This window comes from Lissotriton helveticus, chromosome 11 (genome assembly GCF_964261635.1).
Source record: "Lissotriton helveticus chromosome 11, aLisHel1.1, whole genome shotgun sequence".
Classification (NCBI taxonomy): domain Eukaryota; kingdom Metazoa; phylum Chordata; class Amphibia; order Caudata; family Salamandridae; genus Lissotriton; species Lissotriton helveticus.
In genome coordinates this window covers 491,318,634-491,335,146 of record NC_136072.1, presented here as the reverse complement: position 1 = coordinate 491,335,146, position 16,513 = coordinate 491,318,634, and the positions used below count along the sequence as shown (strand labels likewise).

Genomic DNA, 16,513 nt, shown 5'->3' with positions numbered 1-16,513 from the left:
GAGAAGAAGCGCCCAGAAGGAAGAAGGCTGAGCCTGGTTGTTAGGGGGAAAAATACTTTCACAGAACTTCCAATCCCTTTAGGAACCCAGGGACTGAAACTGTTAACTGGGTGTCATGTGGTTGGCCTTCTGTTACCTGATACATACACATAAAAAGTAGGACTACTCACTCAGGAACCCTAGTTGGAACAAGCCTGGTGCTCTGAAGCAGCCCCAGAAGACCCGAGAACTGCAGGAGTAACCATGAGGGACTTTCTCAGCTGGTGGAGACGTTTGAGACTGTCATTTTATTCAACATCTGCACGAATCGACAGGACCCTTAAGTTTCCGCAGGACGCGACTTCAGTCATCAAGCAATTTGGGCTCTTCCTGCTCTGACCTTTTAACCACAAAGAAAAATGTGACATTACAAACAACAACTCTAATCCAGTGGCGAGAAGACCTCCAAGACTATGAAAATCCTGCTTTGTCCTATTTAAGCCTTTGACCTCAGCAGGAGCACAACGATGTTTCTCACTTTGGGAGATTCTTTTTTTGCTTCAGCTTTTTCCCTTAACCGCCGGTAGGACTTGAAGATCCATAAAAATAGACTGTCAAGAGGGTATAAACTTTGACCAATGCAAACCAATTGGCCTACCTGATGTTGGCTTCTTCACAGGTTAAATACATTACCAGTCCATAAGCAAGAGGAACTATTGCCATAGGCCACTTCAGACGGGTGGGGAAGATGAGGCTATAACTCCGCAAAAAGACAAAACTGAGCAGTAAGACACGAGTTAGTGATGATCCACGCCTGTTGCTATTGAGAGGAAGAGAGTCAGAAAGTGAATGTGAATTCGCCAATTTGTGGTGCATTCATTTATCAACATTATGCTGTAATAGTCCAGGGAAGAAAATAACATTTTTATAGCCATGTATAGTAGTTTCTAGTTGTTATCCCACCTTCCAGGTCTACTGCTGGTGATCCACGTGAAAGTTAAGAATAAGGCATTAAAGAAAACAGCTACAGTAAGCGGTATATTTTTCTGTTATCATTTAATGTTGCTTACTAAAAATACACTTAACTGTTTGAGCTCTTAAATCAATGATCAATAGTTACTCTCGAAAAAATAAAGCATGTTGACCAATGTTTAAGTTCTGATTGCCAAAGTACTTTTAACATTTTCATGGCGGGTGACTTACTTTAGGTTGCTTTTGCAGACCAAGAGCGTATGGGATGTGAGCAGCCCTTTCAAAATTGTGCTGGTGAAAGTCAACACAGAAGAATCTGTCAAAGTAAGGCGTGTACATATTTGCTTGCTTGTTTTTGTCTCCAGTCTGAACATACCTTCTTGTACCAAACTAATGCAACTGAATTATATTAATGATTTACTAGATTTGCAAGAACCTTTTTTTGTTTTTTAGATTCACTACTATTTGGTAGTGCTTCTTAGCCTCAAAGTCACTTCTAAAGGATTGAAAAAAGCTATTTTTGCAAGTATCTTGTTGGTAAGAACAACTAATAAGTAATAGACTAGTAGTGTGGCCGATCTCTTTTATGTCATGACTTTTATTCTAGTCAGTTCTCATTGGATTACTCACCTCAAAACAACTCTCTCTCCTGCCTCACACACTTTGGAACATACATGGTGCCCTTGTAGATGTGTGCTATAGTTTATATTTCCACTCATGTGCAGACCTGTAATGCCCAACATCCTAGTCTCCTTCATGGTTTTAGACCAAATTCTAGCATGTGTTTTCTCTATAAGCTGAGTTGGATTTTCCTTCAGCCTGGAAGAAGTGTGTCCCCTTTTCCCTAATAGAAGTACCCAATCAATTATGCTCCTTCATTTTCTTTTATAACATTTTCCTATACTTTAAAATTTTAGGATACAATCTTATCATTATCAACAACAATCTTTGTTGTACACAGCATGCCGTCTACAACCCAGACTGGGCCAGCTGCGTATTTAAGCAAGGTGTGTCCAGAGCAGTGTGAACATAAGTTGCCTACAACCCCCTCGGGCTAGCTGCATTCATACCGCACCATCAAATACCAACAGCGTGAAAACTGATTTTTATTTACCAAGAACAATAAGGAACGACAGGTGTAACCATGAACATGGAAACCTCCAGTCTCCTTACCCTCTCCCCGTAACCCTCAGAGCGACGACCTTATAGAGACGTGTGTAATCTGTTTGTTCAATCTTCTGGGCCCCTCTTGTCAGTTTGTCAGTGATCCCTCTGTTCCTTCTGTGCCTGGGGGATCTGTGAGCAGTCTTAAAATGCGCAGATATGTCGGGCATGTCAATTCCCTGAATTCTGTAGAAAGAATTTAGATGAACGGGACCCATATCTTGACATATGTAGAGCCATCAGCTGCAGGTGCCATGGACAGTCTCTCAATACCGAGTAGAAGCCATAGCTGATGTAGCCACTGCCTGTGATTGGGGGTTCTATCAGTGCCCCAGGATGTCAAGATCACCCGGGGTGCTGCGTTCAGTGCAAGGGCTGTTTCCCTCGGTTGGAGCGAAGTGGGAATATCCGTGCATTGGGAAGCCCTAGGATTGTATAAGCTGGGAATTGGTGGATCGTGGTATTAAAAGCGGTATTGATGTAGCCTAGGATTTGGTCCCAGTATCAGGTAAGTTTTGGACAGTGCCAGAGGAGATGGAGCAATGTCCCTGGGCTGCCACAGCCATGCCAGCAGTTCCCTAGGCACTGTTCGCTCCACCTCTGGATGCGGGCAGTTGTGTAGTACCTGTAAGAAATGACCTTATATGCTGTTTCGGTGTGCGCTGTTTGGGGAGTTCTGTAAAAGATGTCGTCTAATTCTTTGCACGACTGAGTAATGCCTAGTTCTGTTTCCCACTGGATTGGCCCAGGAGTATTGTGATGACCAGCTGTCCTAGTCAGATGGAGATATAGCTCTGTGATTAGTTACTTGTCATCTGCTTTGAGAAAAAGCCATTTTTCAAATTGAGTCGTCGGCCCGCTAGCCCCCGTATTTAATTCGGGCCTGAACAGCCAGTGTCGCAATTGTGTCTGTCTCCAATAGAGAGTAAACAAAGAATCAAAAGGGGGAGTGAAGAGGTAGTGCTAGAAAGCACTCAGGTGGGCGCACCCTCCTCCAGTTAATGGTATAAATAAACAACAAGGTCCACCTCTGTGAGCCAGAGTATATCCGGCATACAGAGTATTTGTTAAAATACCCCTCACACACCAAAAGGGCCCTTGGTGTCATGCTTCATCATCGGGGTCTTCCCGCCCCGCTGCGGGACGGGGCGTGCTACGACTAGCGTCTACGCTGGAGCACTTAGATATTGTAAGTGCTATGTGAAGTGTATTGAGTGAGTGTGAGTAGGGTCAGGAGTGATATGGAAAAGTGAGATTTAAAAGAATACCTGACCTTATGAAAGCAAAAAATTCTTTATTAGTCATAGGCTGGTATCGTTAAAAATAGTGTGGCGGAGACAATCTAGCTTAACAATGGGCTAGTTCTCCTGGTGTTGTCAACATGTTTCGAGGCTGACTTCCGTGGTGTGGAAGCCGCGGATGAGGGAGGATGCGAGGACTGCTCGTGAACTAATGGAAGTTCCATGTACCCCCCTTCCAGACCGGCTCATGGGGCACTGACTCCTATTTATTCCAGCCCACGACTCAGAAATACTGACAGGGTTATAACTGTTCAAAATTGAATGCCATATTGCAGTTGTATTATAATCGATTTTCTGTTCGCTTGTATATACACATGGCACACATTGTTGCCAACCTTAGTGAGTGACAGAGGGATCTGACCCCGTTCTGACGAAGAGGCAGTCCGCCTCGAAACATGGAGTCAGATACATGTTTAGTCGATAGTTTGTTCTCTTGACCCACAGCTAATTTGTGTTTGCTTAACTAATGTTTTTGTGGGTTGTAGCTGTGTTAGGTCGGTAAACATCCCCTTGGACCCTCCTTTCACTATTTTGTTCATGAGGACTAGAGGCCCCAGGCCCTATGGTGCCGGGGCAGCCATACTGCTTTCCATATGTGGGAGGCCACCACTGTTTGTACATAAAAACCCAAAGCTTTTTGGTGAGCGGACGGTTCCACTCCACAAGTTACAGGAGTTGGGCTGCTTGGTAGTAGCACAATAGCATGGGCACCGCAGGCCCTCGTCCTGCTTCGTTCGCTGCAAGAGTTGTCTCTGTAGCCTGGCCTTCTTACCACCCCACATAAAATTATCAGCGTCTTTTTGGTGTGTGTGAATCATACCGGGCGGAAGCATCAGTGGGAGTGTCTGGAATGTATAAAGAGCGCAGGGCCGAATATTCATTTTCACGGCTGCGATGCAGCCGAGCCACGAGAGTGGTAGTAGTTGCCAGTGCGCTAGATTCTTGTGCATCTGGGCGATCAGAGAGGTGTCGTTTACCACAGCGGTTTTGGTAAGGGTGTGCACCAAAGCAAGGCCAAGATATGGAAGGCACTCAGTGACCCACTGGAAATCAAAATGTGTCTGGGGAAGGGCGGTGGGGGGGAGAACGTATGCTAACTTTCAGAATTTAGGATTTTTGCTTTCTCCCCCGGAAGCGCAAAATCGCCTGAAGTCTCGTAACTCTGTAATGCTCGCAGGGAGGGAGGTCAAAGGCTGTGTGATCGAGAGGATGACATAGTCTGCGTACAAGCTGATCAGATGTTGATTCGTGCTGAATGGAATCCCCACCACTCTAGGGCTGTCCCTCAGTCTTTGTGCCAGAGGCTCCATGTAGAGTGTAAAGAGAAGCGAGGAGAGTGGACATCCCTGCCATGTGCACCACTGGATTGAAAACCCACTAGACCTGACGCCATTCACTCTAACCGCCACAAAGGGAGCACTGTAGATGCTCCAGATCGATCGCCTGAAGCGCTCCCCGATGCTGAACCATTTGAGGGTCTCGAAGAGGTAAGGGCAGTGTACTCAGTTAAATGCCTTTTCTGCGTCGATGTCGAACAGCAAGGCCTCTTCGTCTGACCGGTGTACTGTATCTATTAGATGGCAGATGCGTTTTGTGTTATTGCTGCTTTGGCGAGAGGGAATAAATCCTGCTTTGTCTGGGTTGATAAATCCCAGCATAAGGGGGTTAAGACAATGGGCTAGGAAGCTTGCAAAAAGCTTCGCGTCCGTGTTTAATAGCGAGATGGGCCGGTATGAGCCACATTGCTTCGGGTCTTTCCCTTGCTTGGGTATGACCGATGGGTATGACCGATATAGAGGCCTCTAGCATAGATTATGATAAGGAGCCCGTATCGGCAAAGGAATTTAAAAGTTGCGTAAGTAGCGGGGCAAGTTCTGGGGCATAAGGTCTTATAAAATGCTGAGCTAAACATGTCAAAGGACAGGGGATTTTAGGGGTTTTAGTAGAGAGATCACTGAGATCACTTCTTCCAAGCGGATGGGCTTGTCAAAGTCTAAGAATTCTGCTAAAGGAAGAGGTGTAATTGCTGCCCCACAGGATATGCCTGATAGTCTGCGGATGGACCGCTTTCTACAGAATAGTGCTTTGCGAAATATGCCTGAAACTTGGCCGCAATGCTGTTGGCGTCTTTAACACCCGACTGGATGGACTGTACTGAATATGCATGTTGCTTGCTATGTAGCTGAGAGTCTAGCATAGTCTGTGGGGACCCCAGAACGAGGTTCGTGAGGGATATAGGGGTTTCTGAAGGGTTAGAGTGACGTGTTCATGATCGGACAGTGTGCGGGTTTTCACTCTGTCCCTAGCTGATGGGGAGACCAAGAAATGATCAAGTCGAGCAAATGTCTTGTGAGCCGTTGAGTAAAAAGTGTAGTCTCACTCTTTTGGGTGCTGAGAGCTCCACACATTCCTTAGACTGCACTCAGCCAGCCAGACCCGGCCCTCAGTAGAGAGAGCCCCGGCTTGACCGGATCTATGGCCGAGCGGTCCAGCTCCGCATCCATCACAAGATTGAAGTCTCCCCCAACAGGTACAGCCACTTTTGGGGAGTCAGTTAAAAAGGATTCTTGGCGCTCATTCGGGGTATAGATCAATGCTAGTGTAAGATGGAACGAGTCTATCTGTAAGTGAAGGGCTAGAAGACTTCCCTTGATCTCCGCTACTGGTCCCAGGACTGACCCAGGAAATCTTTTAGAGAAAAGAATGGCCACCCCACCTCTTTTCCCCTTCCGTGATAACCAAAATTGCTCTGGTAATCATTTGTATTGCATTCTGTGTATGTCTTTGGGGAGCAGGTGTGTTTCTTGTACCAGACATATGTCCCCCTGCGAGGTTTCAAGCAAGGAGAGGACAGCAAACCTCTTTGTTGGGTTATTAAGGCCTCGAACATTGATGCGGACTATTTTAATATCCATTGCGGGTGGAAGAGGAAAGCCTACTAGGGACTGCACATCTTGTCTCCCAGGGGCGTAGAAGTGCCATCGAGATCCCGCCCACAGTATGTAGAAATGAGTATTCCCTTGGTTTTAAGTCTTGTGCGTAAGAAGGCATGTCTGAAGGAGATTCCCCTAAACTAACCCCAAACCCAGACAATAAGAAAAAAACCATATGCAATTGGTCACAATATAGTAGGATAAAGTCCATTAAGATGGAGAACATGAAAGAATAGGGTCCGACCCAGGCCTCGTTTGTCATCTGTTGGGTTTGGACCTTCTAAGCTCATCCCCACCCTTCAAGTACCATCCACCCTGATGGCGAATCTCAGTGATACCTCAAGAGGAAGGGCCATCTCTCAGAGAGAACTAAGGACCGCCGACCTCTCCTTAGCGATGGTGTTCGGGTCTGTGTGAATGGTTTTCTGACATGGATTGTGCCCTGCACTGGTTTGTCGCGTGGCCGGTGTTGTGTGGAAGTAGGGTGGGAGTCCTGTTCCGTGAGGTCCAGATTCAAGACTTTGCATGCTTCAGCCAGGGATCTGGTAGGGTAGCTGCAGCGTAAGATGAGGCAGAAGGGATGGCCTCATGAATATGAAGTGCTTGTCCGTCTCAGGTGGCTTGTGATGGGGCCAAATTCCTTTGTTTCAGCAATGTTATAGCTGCAATATCCTGAAAGAGCTGCGTAGAATGACCTAGGAACTGAAGTCTCTGGGCATCTCGTGCCATCTGGATAATTGTCTCATTTGTTTTAAAGTCATGCACACAGACCAAGATGCTGCTGGGGGCCGTGGTCCCTCGTGGGGGGGCCCACTCGGTGACAACTATCAAGTTTGATTTAACTCTCAGCTGTGGTGCCCAGGACTGAGCTAAACAAGGCCTTTATGTATTCCTCCAAATCCAAGCCCTCCGATGCTTTTGGGACCGCCTGATGCGAATATTATTTCTTTTGGATCTGTTTTAAAGATCGGAGTGGGCTTTTAGCTAAATCTGTTGTTCTTGAAGCAGAATACTTTCCTACTATAGAGTCTTTCTTCATCTCGCATAGTGTTACCTTATTCCAGGGCAGCCACTCTTTCCCCGAACTTGGCAATGCCTCGTCTGGTTTCCCTTTGCTCGAGGGCCAGATCCTTCTTTACAGTCTGCAGGTCTCCACGAATGGAAGCAAAGAGCAATTTGAGGAATACGTGTGTCACCGGGCTCTAACCTCTGCTTGCCCACTTGGGATCACCCATTCCTGTCTTCTTGACCGGTGCTTCACTGGGGTTCTTAAGGAGCATGTCCTGAATGTTGCACTCTTTCAACCTTGACTGAGGCCATGTTGCCCCGGTTGGTCCCTTCCAGGCCTGACGGCCGTCACAACTGGGCAGAGGTATCAGGAGCTGGGCGAGGTGGGTAGATGGATCCAGCCGGTCACTCCCACTGTTGACCTGTTACCGTAGTAGTAGAGACGGCTAAGCGGGAACCGCCCAGAGGAGTCGATCTGTCAGTATTAGCTACTGTTTGAACAGTCCACGAGTGCTGCTACGCTCATGGGGACTCATTGGGCAGCTCTCTGGGCCAGGCCCGGACCTCTTGCTACTGTGCTCACAGTTAATTATAGGAGACCCACGCCATGCAGACCGTGGAGCTATTGACTCTAAGAATGCCCACTGTGACCCAGCCGCCACCCCACGAGGCCATGAGGAAGCTCCAAGGAGGGGTAAGGAACCACTGGGATAGCTGAGATGAAAGGCGCTGTCCCAGTCCGAGTACCCACCAGGCTCCACGTAATTGGGTTGTCCTCTGCGATCAGGGCTCCACGTATGCAGCGCAAGTGGGGCCCCTAGGCTTAGCACTAATCTCCACTAGGGCTCTCATGTTGGAGGGGCACGAGGAGGAAAACGGGGAGAGACTTCGGCCCCTCTCCTAACTAAGCGGGCTCACTGACTGCCAGTCCGCCACTTCCACCTGCAGCTGCCAAAAACAGAAATTGGTCGGGAGGGCTCAATCTCAAATTTCTACAGTGTAAAGGAACTACCAATTCCCCTACAGTGGCTACCACCTGCAGGAGCTCAGGTCTTCATCCAGCGTCTGGTTACATGCTCGGGGGCTCCAGCTCTCTCCCAGGTTAGGAAATAATAGGCCCGGCCCGGAACCTCAGGATCTCCTAGGCCACCATCCAGCTCCTCGTGTCTTTCCCTGCCAGTGCCTGATCCTAGGTTCCACACTAGGGTCCCAGGGGTAAACTGGGCCGGGGGCTGTCTGCTCCAGAGGTCCGGGCTGCCCTACCCAGTTCGCAACTGCCAGTCACAGCCTCTAGGCGATGTGAGTAGGCCGCAGCTGGGCCCGGTGAAGCAACCTCCGCCTGTTTCACGCTGGAGGCCCTTCTGTCGTGGGCCCCCAGCTAGAGTCCCCGCAGCAGCACTCCGGTATCCAGTATGGCCGCCCCCTCCAGTGGCATAGGACCAGGGACAGTGAGTCAGACCCAGCAGAGGCAGCTACAGCTCTGCGGCGGTGCACTCCGCACCTGCCCAGATTCCACAGCAGAGATAGGGGAGCAACGACTGCCCTACCGCCTTGCACCGTGACAGCTACTCCACCTCCCAAGCGCTGCCCCATCTACCGGCAGTGCGTACCCGCTCTCTTAGGGCAGGCGAGCGGTGGATGGGGGTTCTGATTCAGCGCTACTGGCCGGGTGAGGACTGAGCACTGGAAAGGTGTGTCCGTTTATGCCGCCATCTTGGCCTGGCCCCCTATACTTTTAACATTTTAAGACTTCTGAAGCACCTAATTTTAAATCTTTTTGTTGTTTACCTGACTCTTGTGACCAGCCTCCCTTTTTGTCACTGCCTGTTGTAACATGTTGGTAGATTGTTCCTTTGTGGCTCGACTATCACCAAAGGCATTCCTAAGGCCCTGTCACTAGACTGCAGCCTTTTCAACCTGTTTCATTGAGGATAAAATATTGTTGACCCTATTTTCTATAATGTTAATAGTGACGTTATGCACTGTAAGGAAAAGTCAACATGGCCAAATACAAGGAGCACCGATGTACAGCATATGTATGTATTTCCTAATTTATTATAGTGCTTATATCCAAAGCCCTGCACAATGAGAAAAAATGATACAAAAGGAGAAATAACAAACTGGTCTACAATCTCGGGTACAAGGTTAACCCCTTCGACGCTCATGACGAGCTGGGCTCGTCATGAGGTAGCCTCCTCGCACGCTCATGACGAGCCCAGCTCGTCATGAATAATGGGTTTTTAAAAAACTCAGCGCAGCAGGGGAAAATGCTCCGCAACGATGCGGTTAATCAGATGGAATCAGAAATGTCTTGAATTTTGATAGGGAGCAAGAAGAACGAATGAACAGAAGCAACATCGGAGAATTGAACTAGAAAGGGTATAAAAGAGAAGGCAAGTAACCCAAATAAAGACGAGCCAGAAAGCTACACATATATAAAGAAAAGATAGAAGGAAACAAAACATAAATTGGGAGTGCTGAGATAAAGGGCATGAATTTTGAGTGTCCAGAATTGATATATTTGAAAGAACAGTACTTAACGCCTAAACCTCAGCGGCAATTCCACCACGGTGCAGGCGTTCTATTGAGTGGGCGGGGCTGCGATGGCCGTTGACTGTTCGCAGCACTGGGGAGGGTTGACCGACAGGATCACGGACGGGATTAAGAAGCGAAAGTTTGAATATGGCCAGGTGATTGGGGTGGCAGAAAAATATGAACACCGATGGAAAAAAACCTTGATGCAAGCTTACTGGTTGAAAATGTGGGTTGCTACTCACTATTTCCTTTATTTTCTTAAGCTACTTTAAGAAGGAATCAGTTATAAATGAAGATGCAAAGCTTTCAGGGAAGCTGGCCTTTTCAGAGAAGCAATTGCTTACTGCATGTTGGTGGTCTGAAGCAGGGTCTATACTATACCTATATACCTATGGCAATAGGTGCTCCGTTACTTTAGTGCACTGCTGAATTCTGTTGTGATGTTCAATTTACTAGTTCAAATCCTAGTGGGCAACTTATCCTTTCATCTTTCCAAGTTTGACAAATTTGTGTAACTATAATATCTGTTAGTTACCACGTAAATAAAGCAAACATTTTCCTGTCCTTTAGAAAGCAAATTAGAATTGATAAACCATGGAGATCTTTAAGTAGAACTCTTCTGTAACATTGAGACACATTTTCAAGCCTTTTGAGTACATTCTTGGGTGCCTAAACTCAAACCAATTACCTAAAAACAGTTGGCTTGGGCTGGGTCTTTTTCTGTTTGAATGAAATGTCCAAACATGGAAACTTTGTTGCCTCCTAACAACCGTGAATCAGCCTCTCTCTAAGGTTTAAACACTCCTCCCTCCCTTCCTCTGCAGTAACGGTTGGTTATCCTGACATCAAGAGCTATTCTCACAGGTTTGTATCCATTGGTTAGTGCCTTATCATTCATAATATCCCTCTCTCATTCAAAGGTTTCATAAACCAGATTTTAGGCTTTAGGTTGCGGAACTGGTAATAACTAGGGGACTTTACCAAGATAAAAGTACATGCTTTCTGCAGTGACTGTATACTTTTCATCTTCATCACCACATAACACATTTGCGTAACCATCCTGCAGTATCAAAAACCATTATGAAGTATGAGCTATTACACATTAAAAAACCAAAGGAGGGTCCTGGAAAGAAATAAAACTGTTGTTGATTCACTTGGGGAACCTTCTCGGAATCCCGATAGGAGCAGAAAAAGTGGCAAACACAGAAGACTGAGCATTCTCTTATGTTATTTGAGTTGATATCGCGCATTAATCACCCTGACCGCTACAGAAAGACAATAGCGGGACCAAAGGGCAGATTTAAAATAAAGTTTTTTTATAATTACCTACATTTGGTATAATCAAAGCATGTGCAAATATGAAACGATTGACTATTCCAGTAGGTACGGGCCAAGTAGGAAAAAGATCTGTCTTCACACCATAAATGTTGAATGCGGGGAATGGTATGTAGCTCTTTATCCTTTGATAGCAGATTCCCAACAGGGAGATATCTTTTAAGCTTCTGATACAGGTATCTTGGTCCTTTCCCTACTAAAGCTCCATGCGTAAGGGAGTATATAATTATCTTTTTGACTGGTAGCTAGTGTAATGTTCTTAGAAGTGAATTTGATGCAGATCTAGAAGGAAGATTACATACTGGCCTTGCAATGGAGTTCCGCATAACCTGTAGCTTAGAGAGTAATGTCTCATTGGCAGAAGTCAAAAGAGCATTACACTAATTGAGCCTGCTGACAACAAGATCCTGTGCCAAGGTTTTCCTAGCTGCAAGTGTAAGAAAAGGCAGAGTTATCCTCAAGAGGCCGCAATATGTGAAAACAGGTGCCAGTTATTGATAGGAACTGTTCTTTCATTGTTAGAGCTTGATCAAGTTTAACACCAAGGTTTTTTGTGAACTGATTAGGGATAGGAGCACTTCCTAAATCTGGTGGCCACCAGTCGGAGTTCATATTTGTTGGGCTTTCCCAAAGAGCATATTGTCTGCCTTTTCAGCATGAAGCTGAAGATAGTTGTTCGACATCGCCTCTGCCACCTCTTTTATTCCATTGGAGAAGCGTTCCTTAACTTTATCCACGTTGTTATCAAAGGAGATAACCAGCTGAGTGTCATCCGCATAAGACAGGTTTTCAAAGCCAAAAAATGTAATGAGTTTTGCTTGCAGGGACATGTATATATATATTGAGGTAGATGGGTCTCAAGCAAGATCCCCGGGGTACACCTTTATCAATCATCATGGTCGCAACTTAGTCACCCAACAAGATGACTTGAGATCTATTTGCCAAGAAGTACTGGACCATTCCAGAGCACTCCTGTAGATCCCTATCTCATTTAGCTTAAGCAACCTCTTATCATGCAACATAGTGTCGACGGCTGAAGAGCGGTCTAAAAGCAGAAGCGTAGAGATAACGTTAGCAAAGAAAATCTTATGGAATCTGTCACAGGAACCAAGACAATCGATGTGCTGTGCGTGGACCTGAACCCAGATTGAGAAGGGTCCAAGATATTATTTTCCTCCAAATAGCCTCACAGCTGTTTGTTGATCAGCCCATCAAAATTATTACCAAGAAATGGAAGTAAGGAAATTGGCCAATATTTAGAGAGGACTGAGGGATCTAAAATGGCTTTTTTTTTTTGAGTAGGCATAATGTGTGCGGATTTCCAACTCATCGGAAATTTCCCTTTCTCTATTGATGCATTAAACAAGGATCTAATAGCCCCTGGAATCTGCATAGACAGATGCACTGAGATCCTAGCTGGACATGGATCAGACGGTGTGGGAAAGTAGAATCTGCTTTCATGGTTACCCTCACTTTTTGCCTCTTGTCTGTGTGTTTTAACTGTAGTTTGCTGGGATCCTGCTAATCAGGACCCCTGCATCAGTGCTCTCCCCCAAAAGGGCTTTGGTAAGTAATTTTATACCTCCACAATTGGCAACTGGTTTACCCTTCTAAGTCCCTAGTATATGGTACTGAGGTACGCAGGGCATAGGTACCCCAGTGGTCTCGCATGGGCTGCATCATGTATTGTGCCACCCATGGGAGTCCACTTCAACTATTACAACAGGCCTGTCTTTGCAGCCTGTGTGAGGTGGTGCTTGCACCTCTCACAACAGATGTTTTCCTATATTTGAGGTCACTGCACTTAAAACCTATGTCACCCCCTATGGAAGGCCCTACAATCCTGAGGGCAGGGTACTAGAATATAAGTTGGAGGGTGCCCCTGCATGAGCAGGACACCCCTACAAACTTGGAGTCGATTCTCCAGGCTTTGTAAGTGCAGTCAGCAATTTTAAGGTTTATAGTGGACATCAGTCAATCCGAGATGTAGAACTATATATTGGCTGGACCAAATCTGGTCTTGTTTGGTATCAAACATGTTGGAATCGTACCCCAACACAGATTCTGGTGTTGGAGGTATGATTCCATGTACTGTGGGGCCCCTTAGAGGAGCCCTATGTACTCTCACTACCAGCCTTTTAGGGTCTGCGAGCAAGCTAGTCCTGCTGCTGACTACAGACATGATGATGCTCTCCGGTTGCTGAGCTAAGCTCGAGCAGGGGTTTCCTGGCACAGGGAGGTGTGACCACTTCCCAGACAGGACTTAGTGGATTGGGCTGGGGTGGGGGCACTTTGCAGCGCCACCAGACTGCATTGAAGGGCAAAATTGCTGCTCCCCTTGCATACTCTGGTTTGAAGCAGTTCAGGAACCCTTGGCACAAAACTGGACAAAGGACAGGGGAGTATCCTCCACTCTGGGTGTCACCCCAACCCCCCCCACCCCCCGAGTCGTTCGATCCCTTTTCCTTGGGCATTTAAGGGCTCCCCTGTGAGGGGATCCTCAAATTCGTCATGGCACAAGGCTCACCTTTGAAACCAAGACACTCTTTGACTGTCTGGACACTAGGACTTTGATTGGAACCGAGACTGCGTCAAGGAAGGCCCCTGCTGCACCTGTTCTCTCAAAGTCTTCTGCCTCATCTGTGTCTGTGCTTCATTGAGGTTCTCCCGAAGACCTGTGGGCATCCAGGACATCCGAAGAAATCTCCAGTAGAGTGAAGGAGTCACTCCCCTGCATCTGCAGGCACTGCAACAAGGCACACCGGTCTTCTGCTCTTGTCGTCCTATGGACTTCCCGAGGCCCAGCAACACAGGTGGTTCTGCAGCTTTCTAGAAGCCTGGCCCACCTTCTCTGCAATTTTGAGGACAGTATCCCACGTCCGTTGCCGGTAGCTAAGCACTGTGCATTGCATGAACTTGCAGTTGCCATTGAATGTTGGCTTTGCACTTCTTCGATCTACAAGAAGCTCCAGCCTCCAGCACCTCATCCCTCCAAGATAAGCGTCCTCCCTGCATCCCTTACACCGTTGACCTCCATCTTGTGTGAGCTACCTGAGGTTCTCTTGTGACTCCTGTGCTTCAGCCTTTGGGTCCTCCTGAGGGTTTTCACCTGCTTTGTTGGGCCCCTCTGCATGCTCTGGCCTGCTCTGACTTGCGTGAACTTGCCGAGTCCCTTGGACCTTGCTGGTCCAAACGTTTGCATCTTGTCGCTTGCCATACCATTTGCAGCTACCAATACTTGTTGGTACTCCCGCTGGTCACCTAGCCACAGACATCCGACGTGGGACAGCTAGTGTATGACTCCTGGTCTTAACCAGTGTCGCCTGGTCCCCACACCTGCACCAACAAGCTCCTCGTCACCTCTCCTGAGATCCCTGCCAAGGTTGGGCATTGTGCCTCGTGCCTCCTGGTATATTTTGCATTGCGGTGTGTGCTGCGGGATGCAGCACACACCACAATTCAAAATGTGCAAATTTAAAGCCTCCCTTCACTGTGTGGCAGCACCATGCGGTGCCTGCCACATGGTGCAGGGATATTTGCCCCCCAGACCCCATAGCAGAGGACCAGGGCCCCCTGCTAGGGGCCCCAAAGTCACTTTGTGCCTGCCTTTTCATGGTGACCCCCATTAAAGGGCTGGTGGAATGGACCTCCTAATCCCTATGGTGGTGCATGAGCAGGCACTGACCGCTTTGCAGGGAATAGGGGTCTGATCTCTGCCCTGACGGGAGCCTTCCTCTGGTTAGACGTGGTGGTCTTTCCCCCCTGACAGCTGAGCTCCGACCGCATGCATTGTAATGAGGCGGTAGGACCTATGGGCAGATGGCGGTGGGACTGCCACTGACTGCGGCAGCCCGACTGCCATCGTAATCAGGCCTATAGACTCTGTCCCCTATGTATGCATATTCTCCTCTTAAAGAATCCACCCTTGGATTCCCCCAGACATCTTCACAAACTTCTCAAGAGGTCTTTTCTCCAAATTCTTTCTTTGTTGTCTACGAAAAGTTCCAGAATCAATTCACCCCTAGGCACCAGGCTTCCCTGCTGCAGGTAACCTGTTTCCTGGGGCATTCACAGGTGGAGTGATTCTCCAACCTTCTACTCCTCCAAAGGGTTTCTTTGAGGTCCTCTGGGACCTTAATTAAAACTGAAACTTTTCCATAGACTTCCATTGGGCACGCAGCTGTGTCTCCACTCTGCACACAGCGAATAAAACTTGAAGTGGGAGCGCTACTCTTTTTGTCTGCGTGGAGATAGTGGTGGTACAGACACACATGATATAGCACAAGTTTCACTTCCTTGGGACACGCCAGGACACAAACGCGGTGCACCACAGGGTCCAAGGTCCCCCTGTCAAACATTCAGTCTCACCATGCTCTAGGAACAGCACGCGTGCACTCCTTGTGGAAAAAACACCATAGCTGTAATTTTTCTACAAAACGATTTATTTGAGCATAAGCCAAACAAAAACCCTACCCCCCCCTTTTGTTAATGCTTTTTCTTGTGATTTCGTTTAACCAAGTCACAAGATGGCTTCCAACACTTCTGGTTTGCAGTGTTAGCAGCCAATCGGATCTCCAGCATGAGATCGGGAGTGGTCACGGATTCACCAAGGCCACAGTTGTATATCTCAGAAATCTTTACATTTCTCAGACACTACTGAATGGATTTACACCATTTAACGAAAAGAGTGCCTTCTGGACCACAAGCTACCTTTTTGCCAAATTTGGTGTAATTCTGTTAAACAGTTCAGGCTGTAGCCCTGTCTAAATTGCCTATGCAATTAGCATTGAGAAAAAGCGTTTAGCGCCGCCACCCCCCCACCCCCGCCTCCCCGCCCCTTTTCTCGCCCCTGCTTTACTGTTCACCCTGAAACTTTCAAGACCGCAACTGAAGAGACTGGAGTATCGGTTTAGAAAATTATGTGAATACTCGTCCTGCAGGAACAAAGTTATTGGCAAATCAAAAACATCTTTTTAATAGAAATCCGTTCCTAACTAGAACTACCTACTGGCGACCACGAATAGGTAATACATATATATTCACACACAAAAAATCAAAGGTTACAGGGATGTTCTAGTTAAGCATACAATCACAAAAGAGGGGCGAGGGTCAAATAAGTTTAAACTCTGCCACCCCGAACCCCCGGAGACCTATAGTTGTACACACAAAAGGGGTGGGTAGAGTAAATAATAAAACCATATATACTAATACAGTAAGGAATAGAGCAAGCCCCACTAGGGCAAATCACTCTATTTGAGAAAACTGCCCTCACTCACATACCAAGGT

At 47.2% G+C, this 16,513-nt stretch overlaps 1 protein-coding gene across 7 annotated transcripts in view; it reads left to right on the top strand.

Annotated features, from left to right (window-relative positions):
• PIK3CB (phosphatidylinositol-4,5-bisphosphate 3-kinase catalytic subunit beta) overlaps window positions 1-16,513 on the top strand; it is a 999,444-nt gene that overhangs the window by 499,488 nt on the left and 483,443 nt on the right. For 6 of the 7 annotated variants that reach the window (XM_078666107.1, XM_078666108.1, XM_078666109.1 and 3 more), the window contains one exon: window positions 1,201-1,275. The exons of the other annotated variant lie outside the window; for it this stretch is intronic. In XM_078666107.1, the coding sequence (XP_078522233.1) occupies window positions 1,201-1,275 (75 nt within the window). The remainder of the gene's footprint in view (window positions 1-1,200; window positions 1,276-16,513) is intronic. 7 annotated transcript variants of the gene reach the window in all.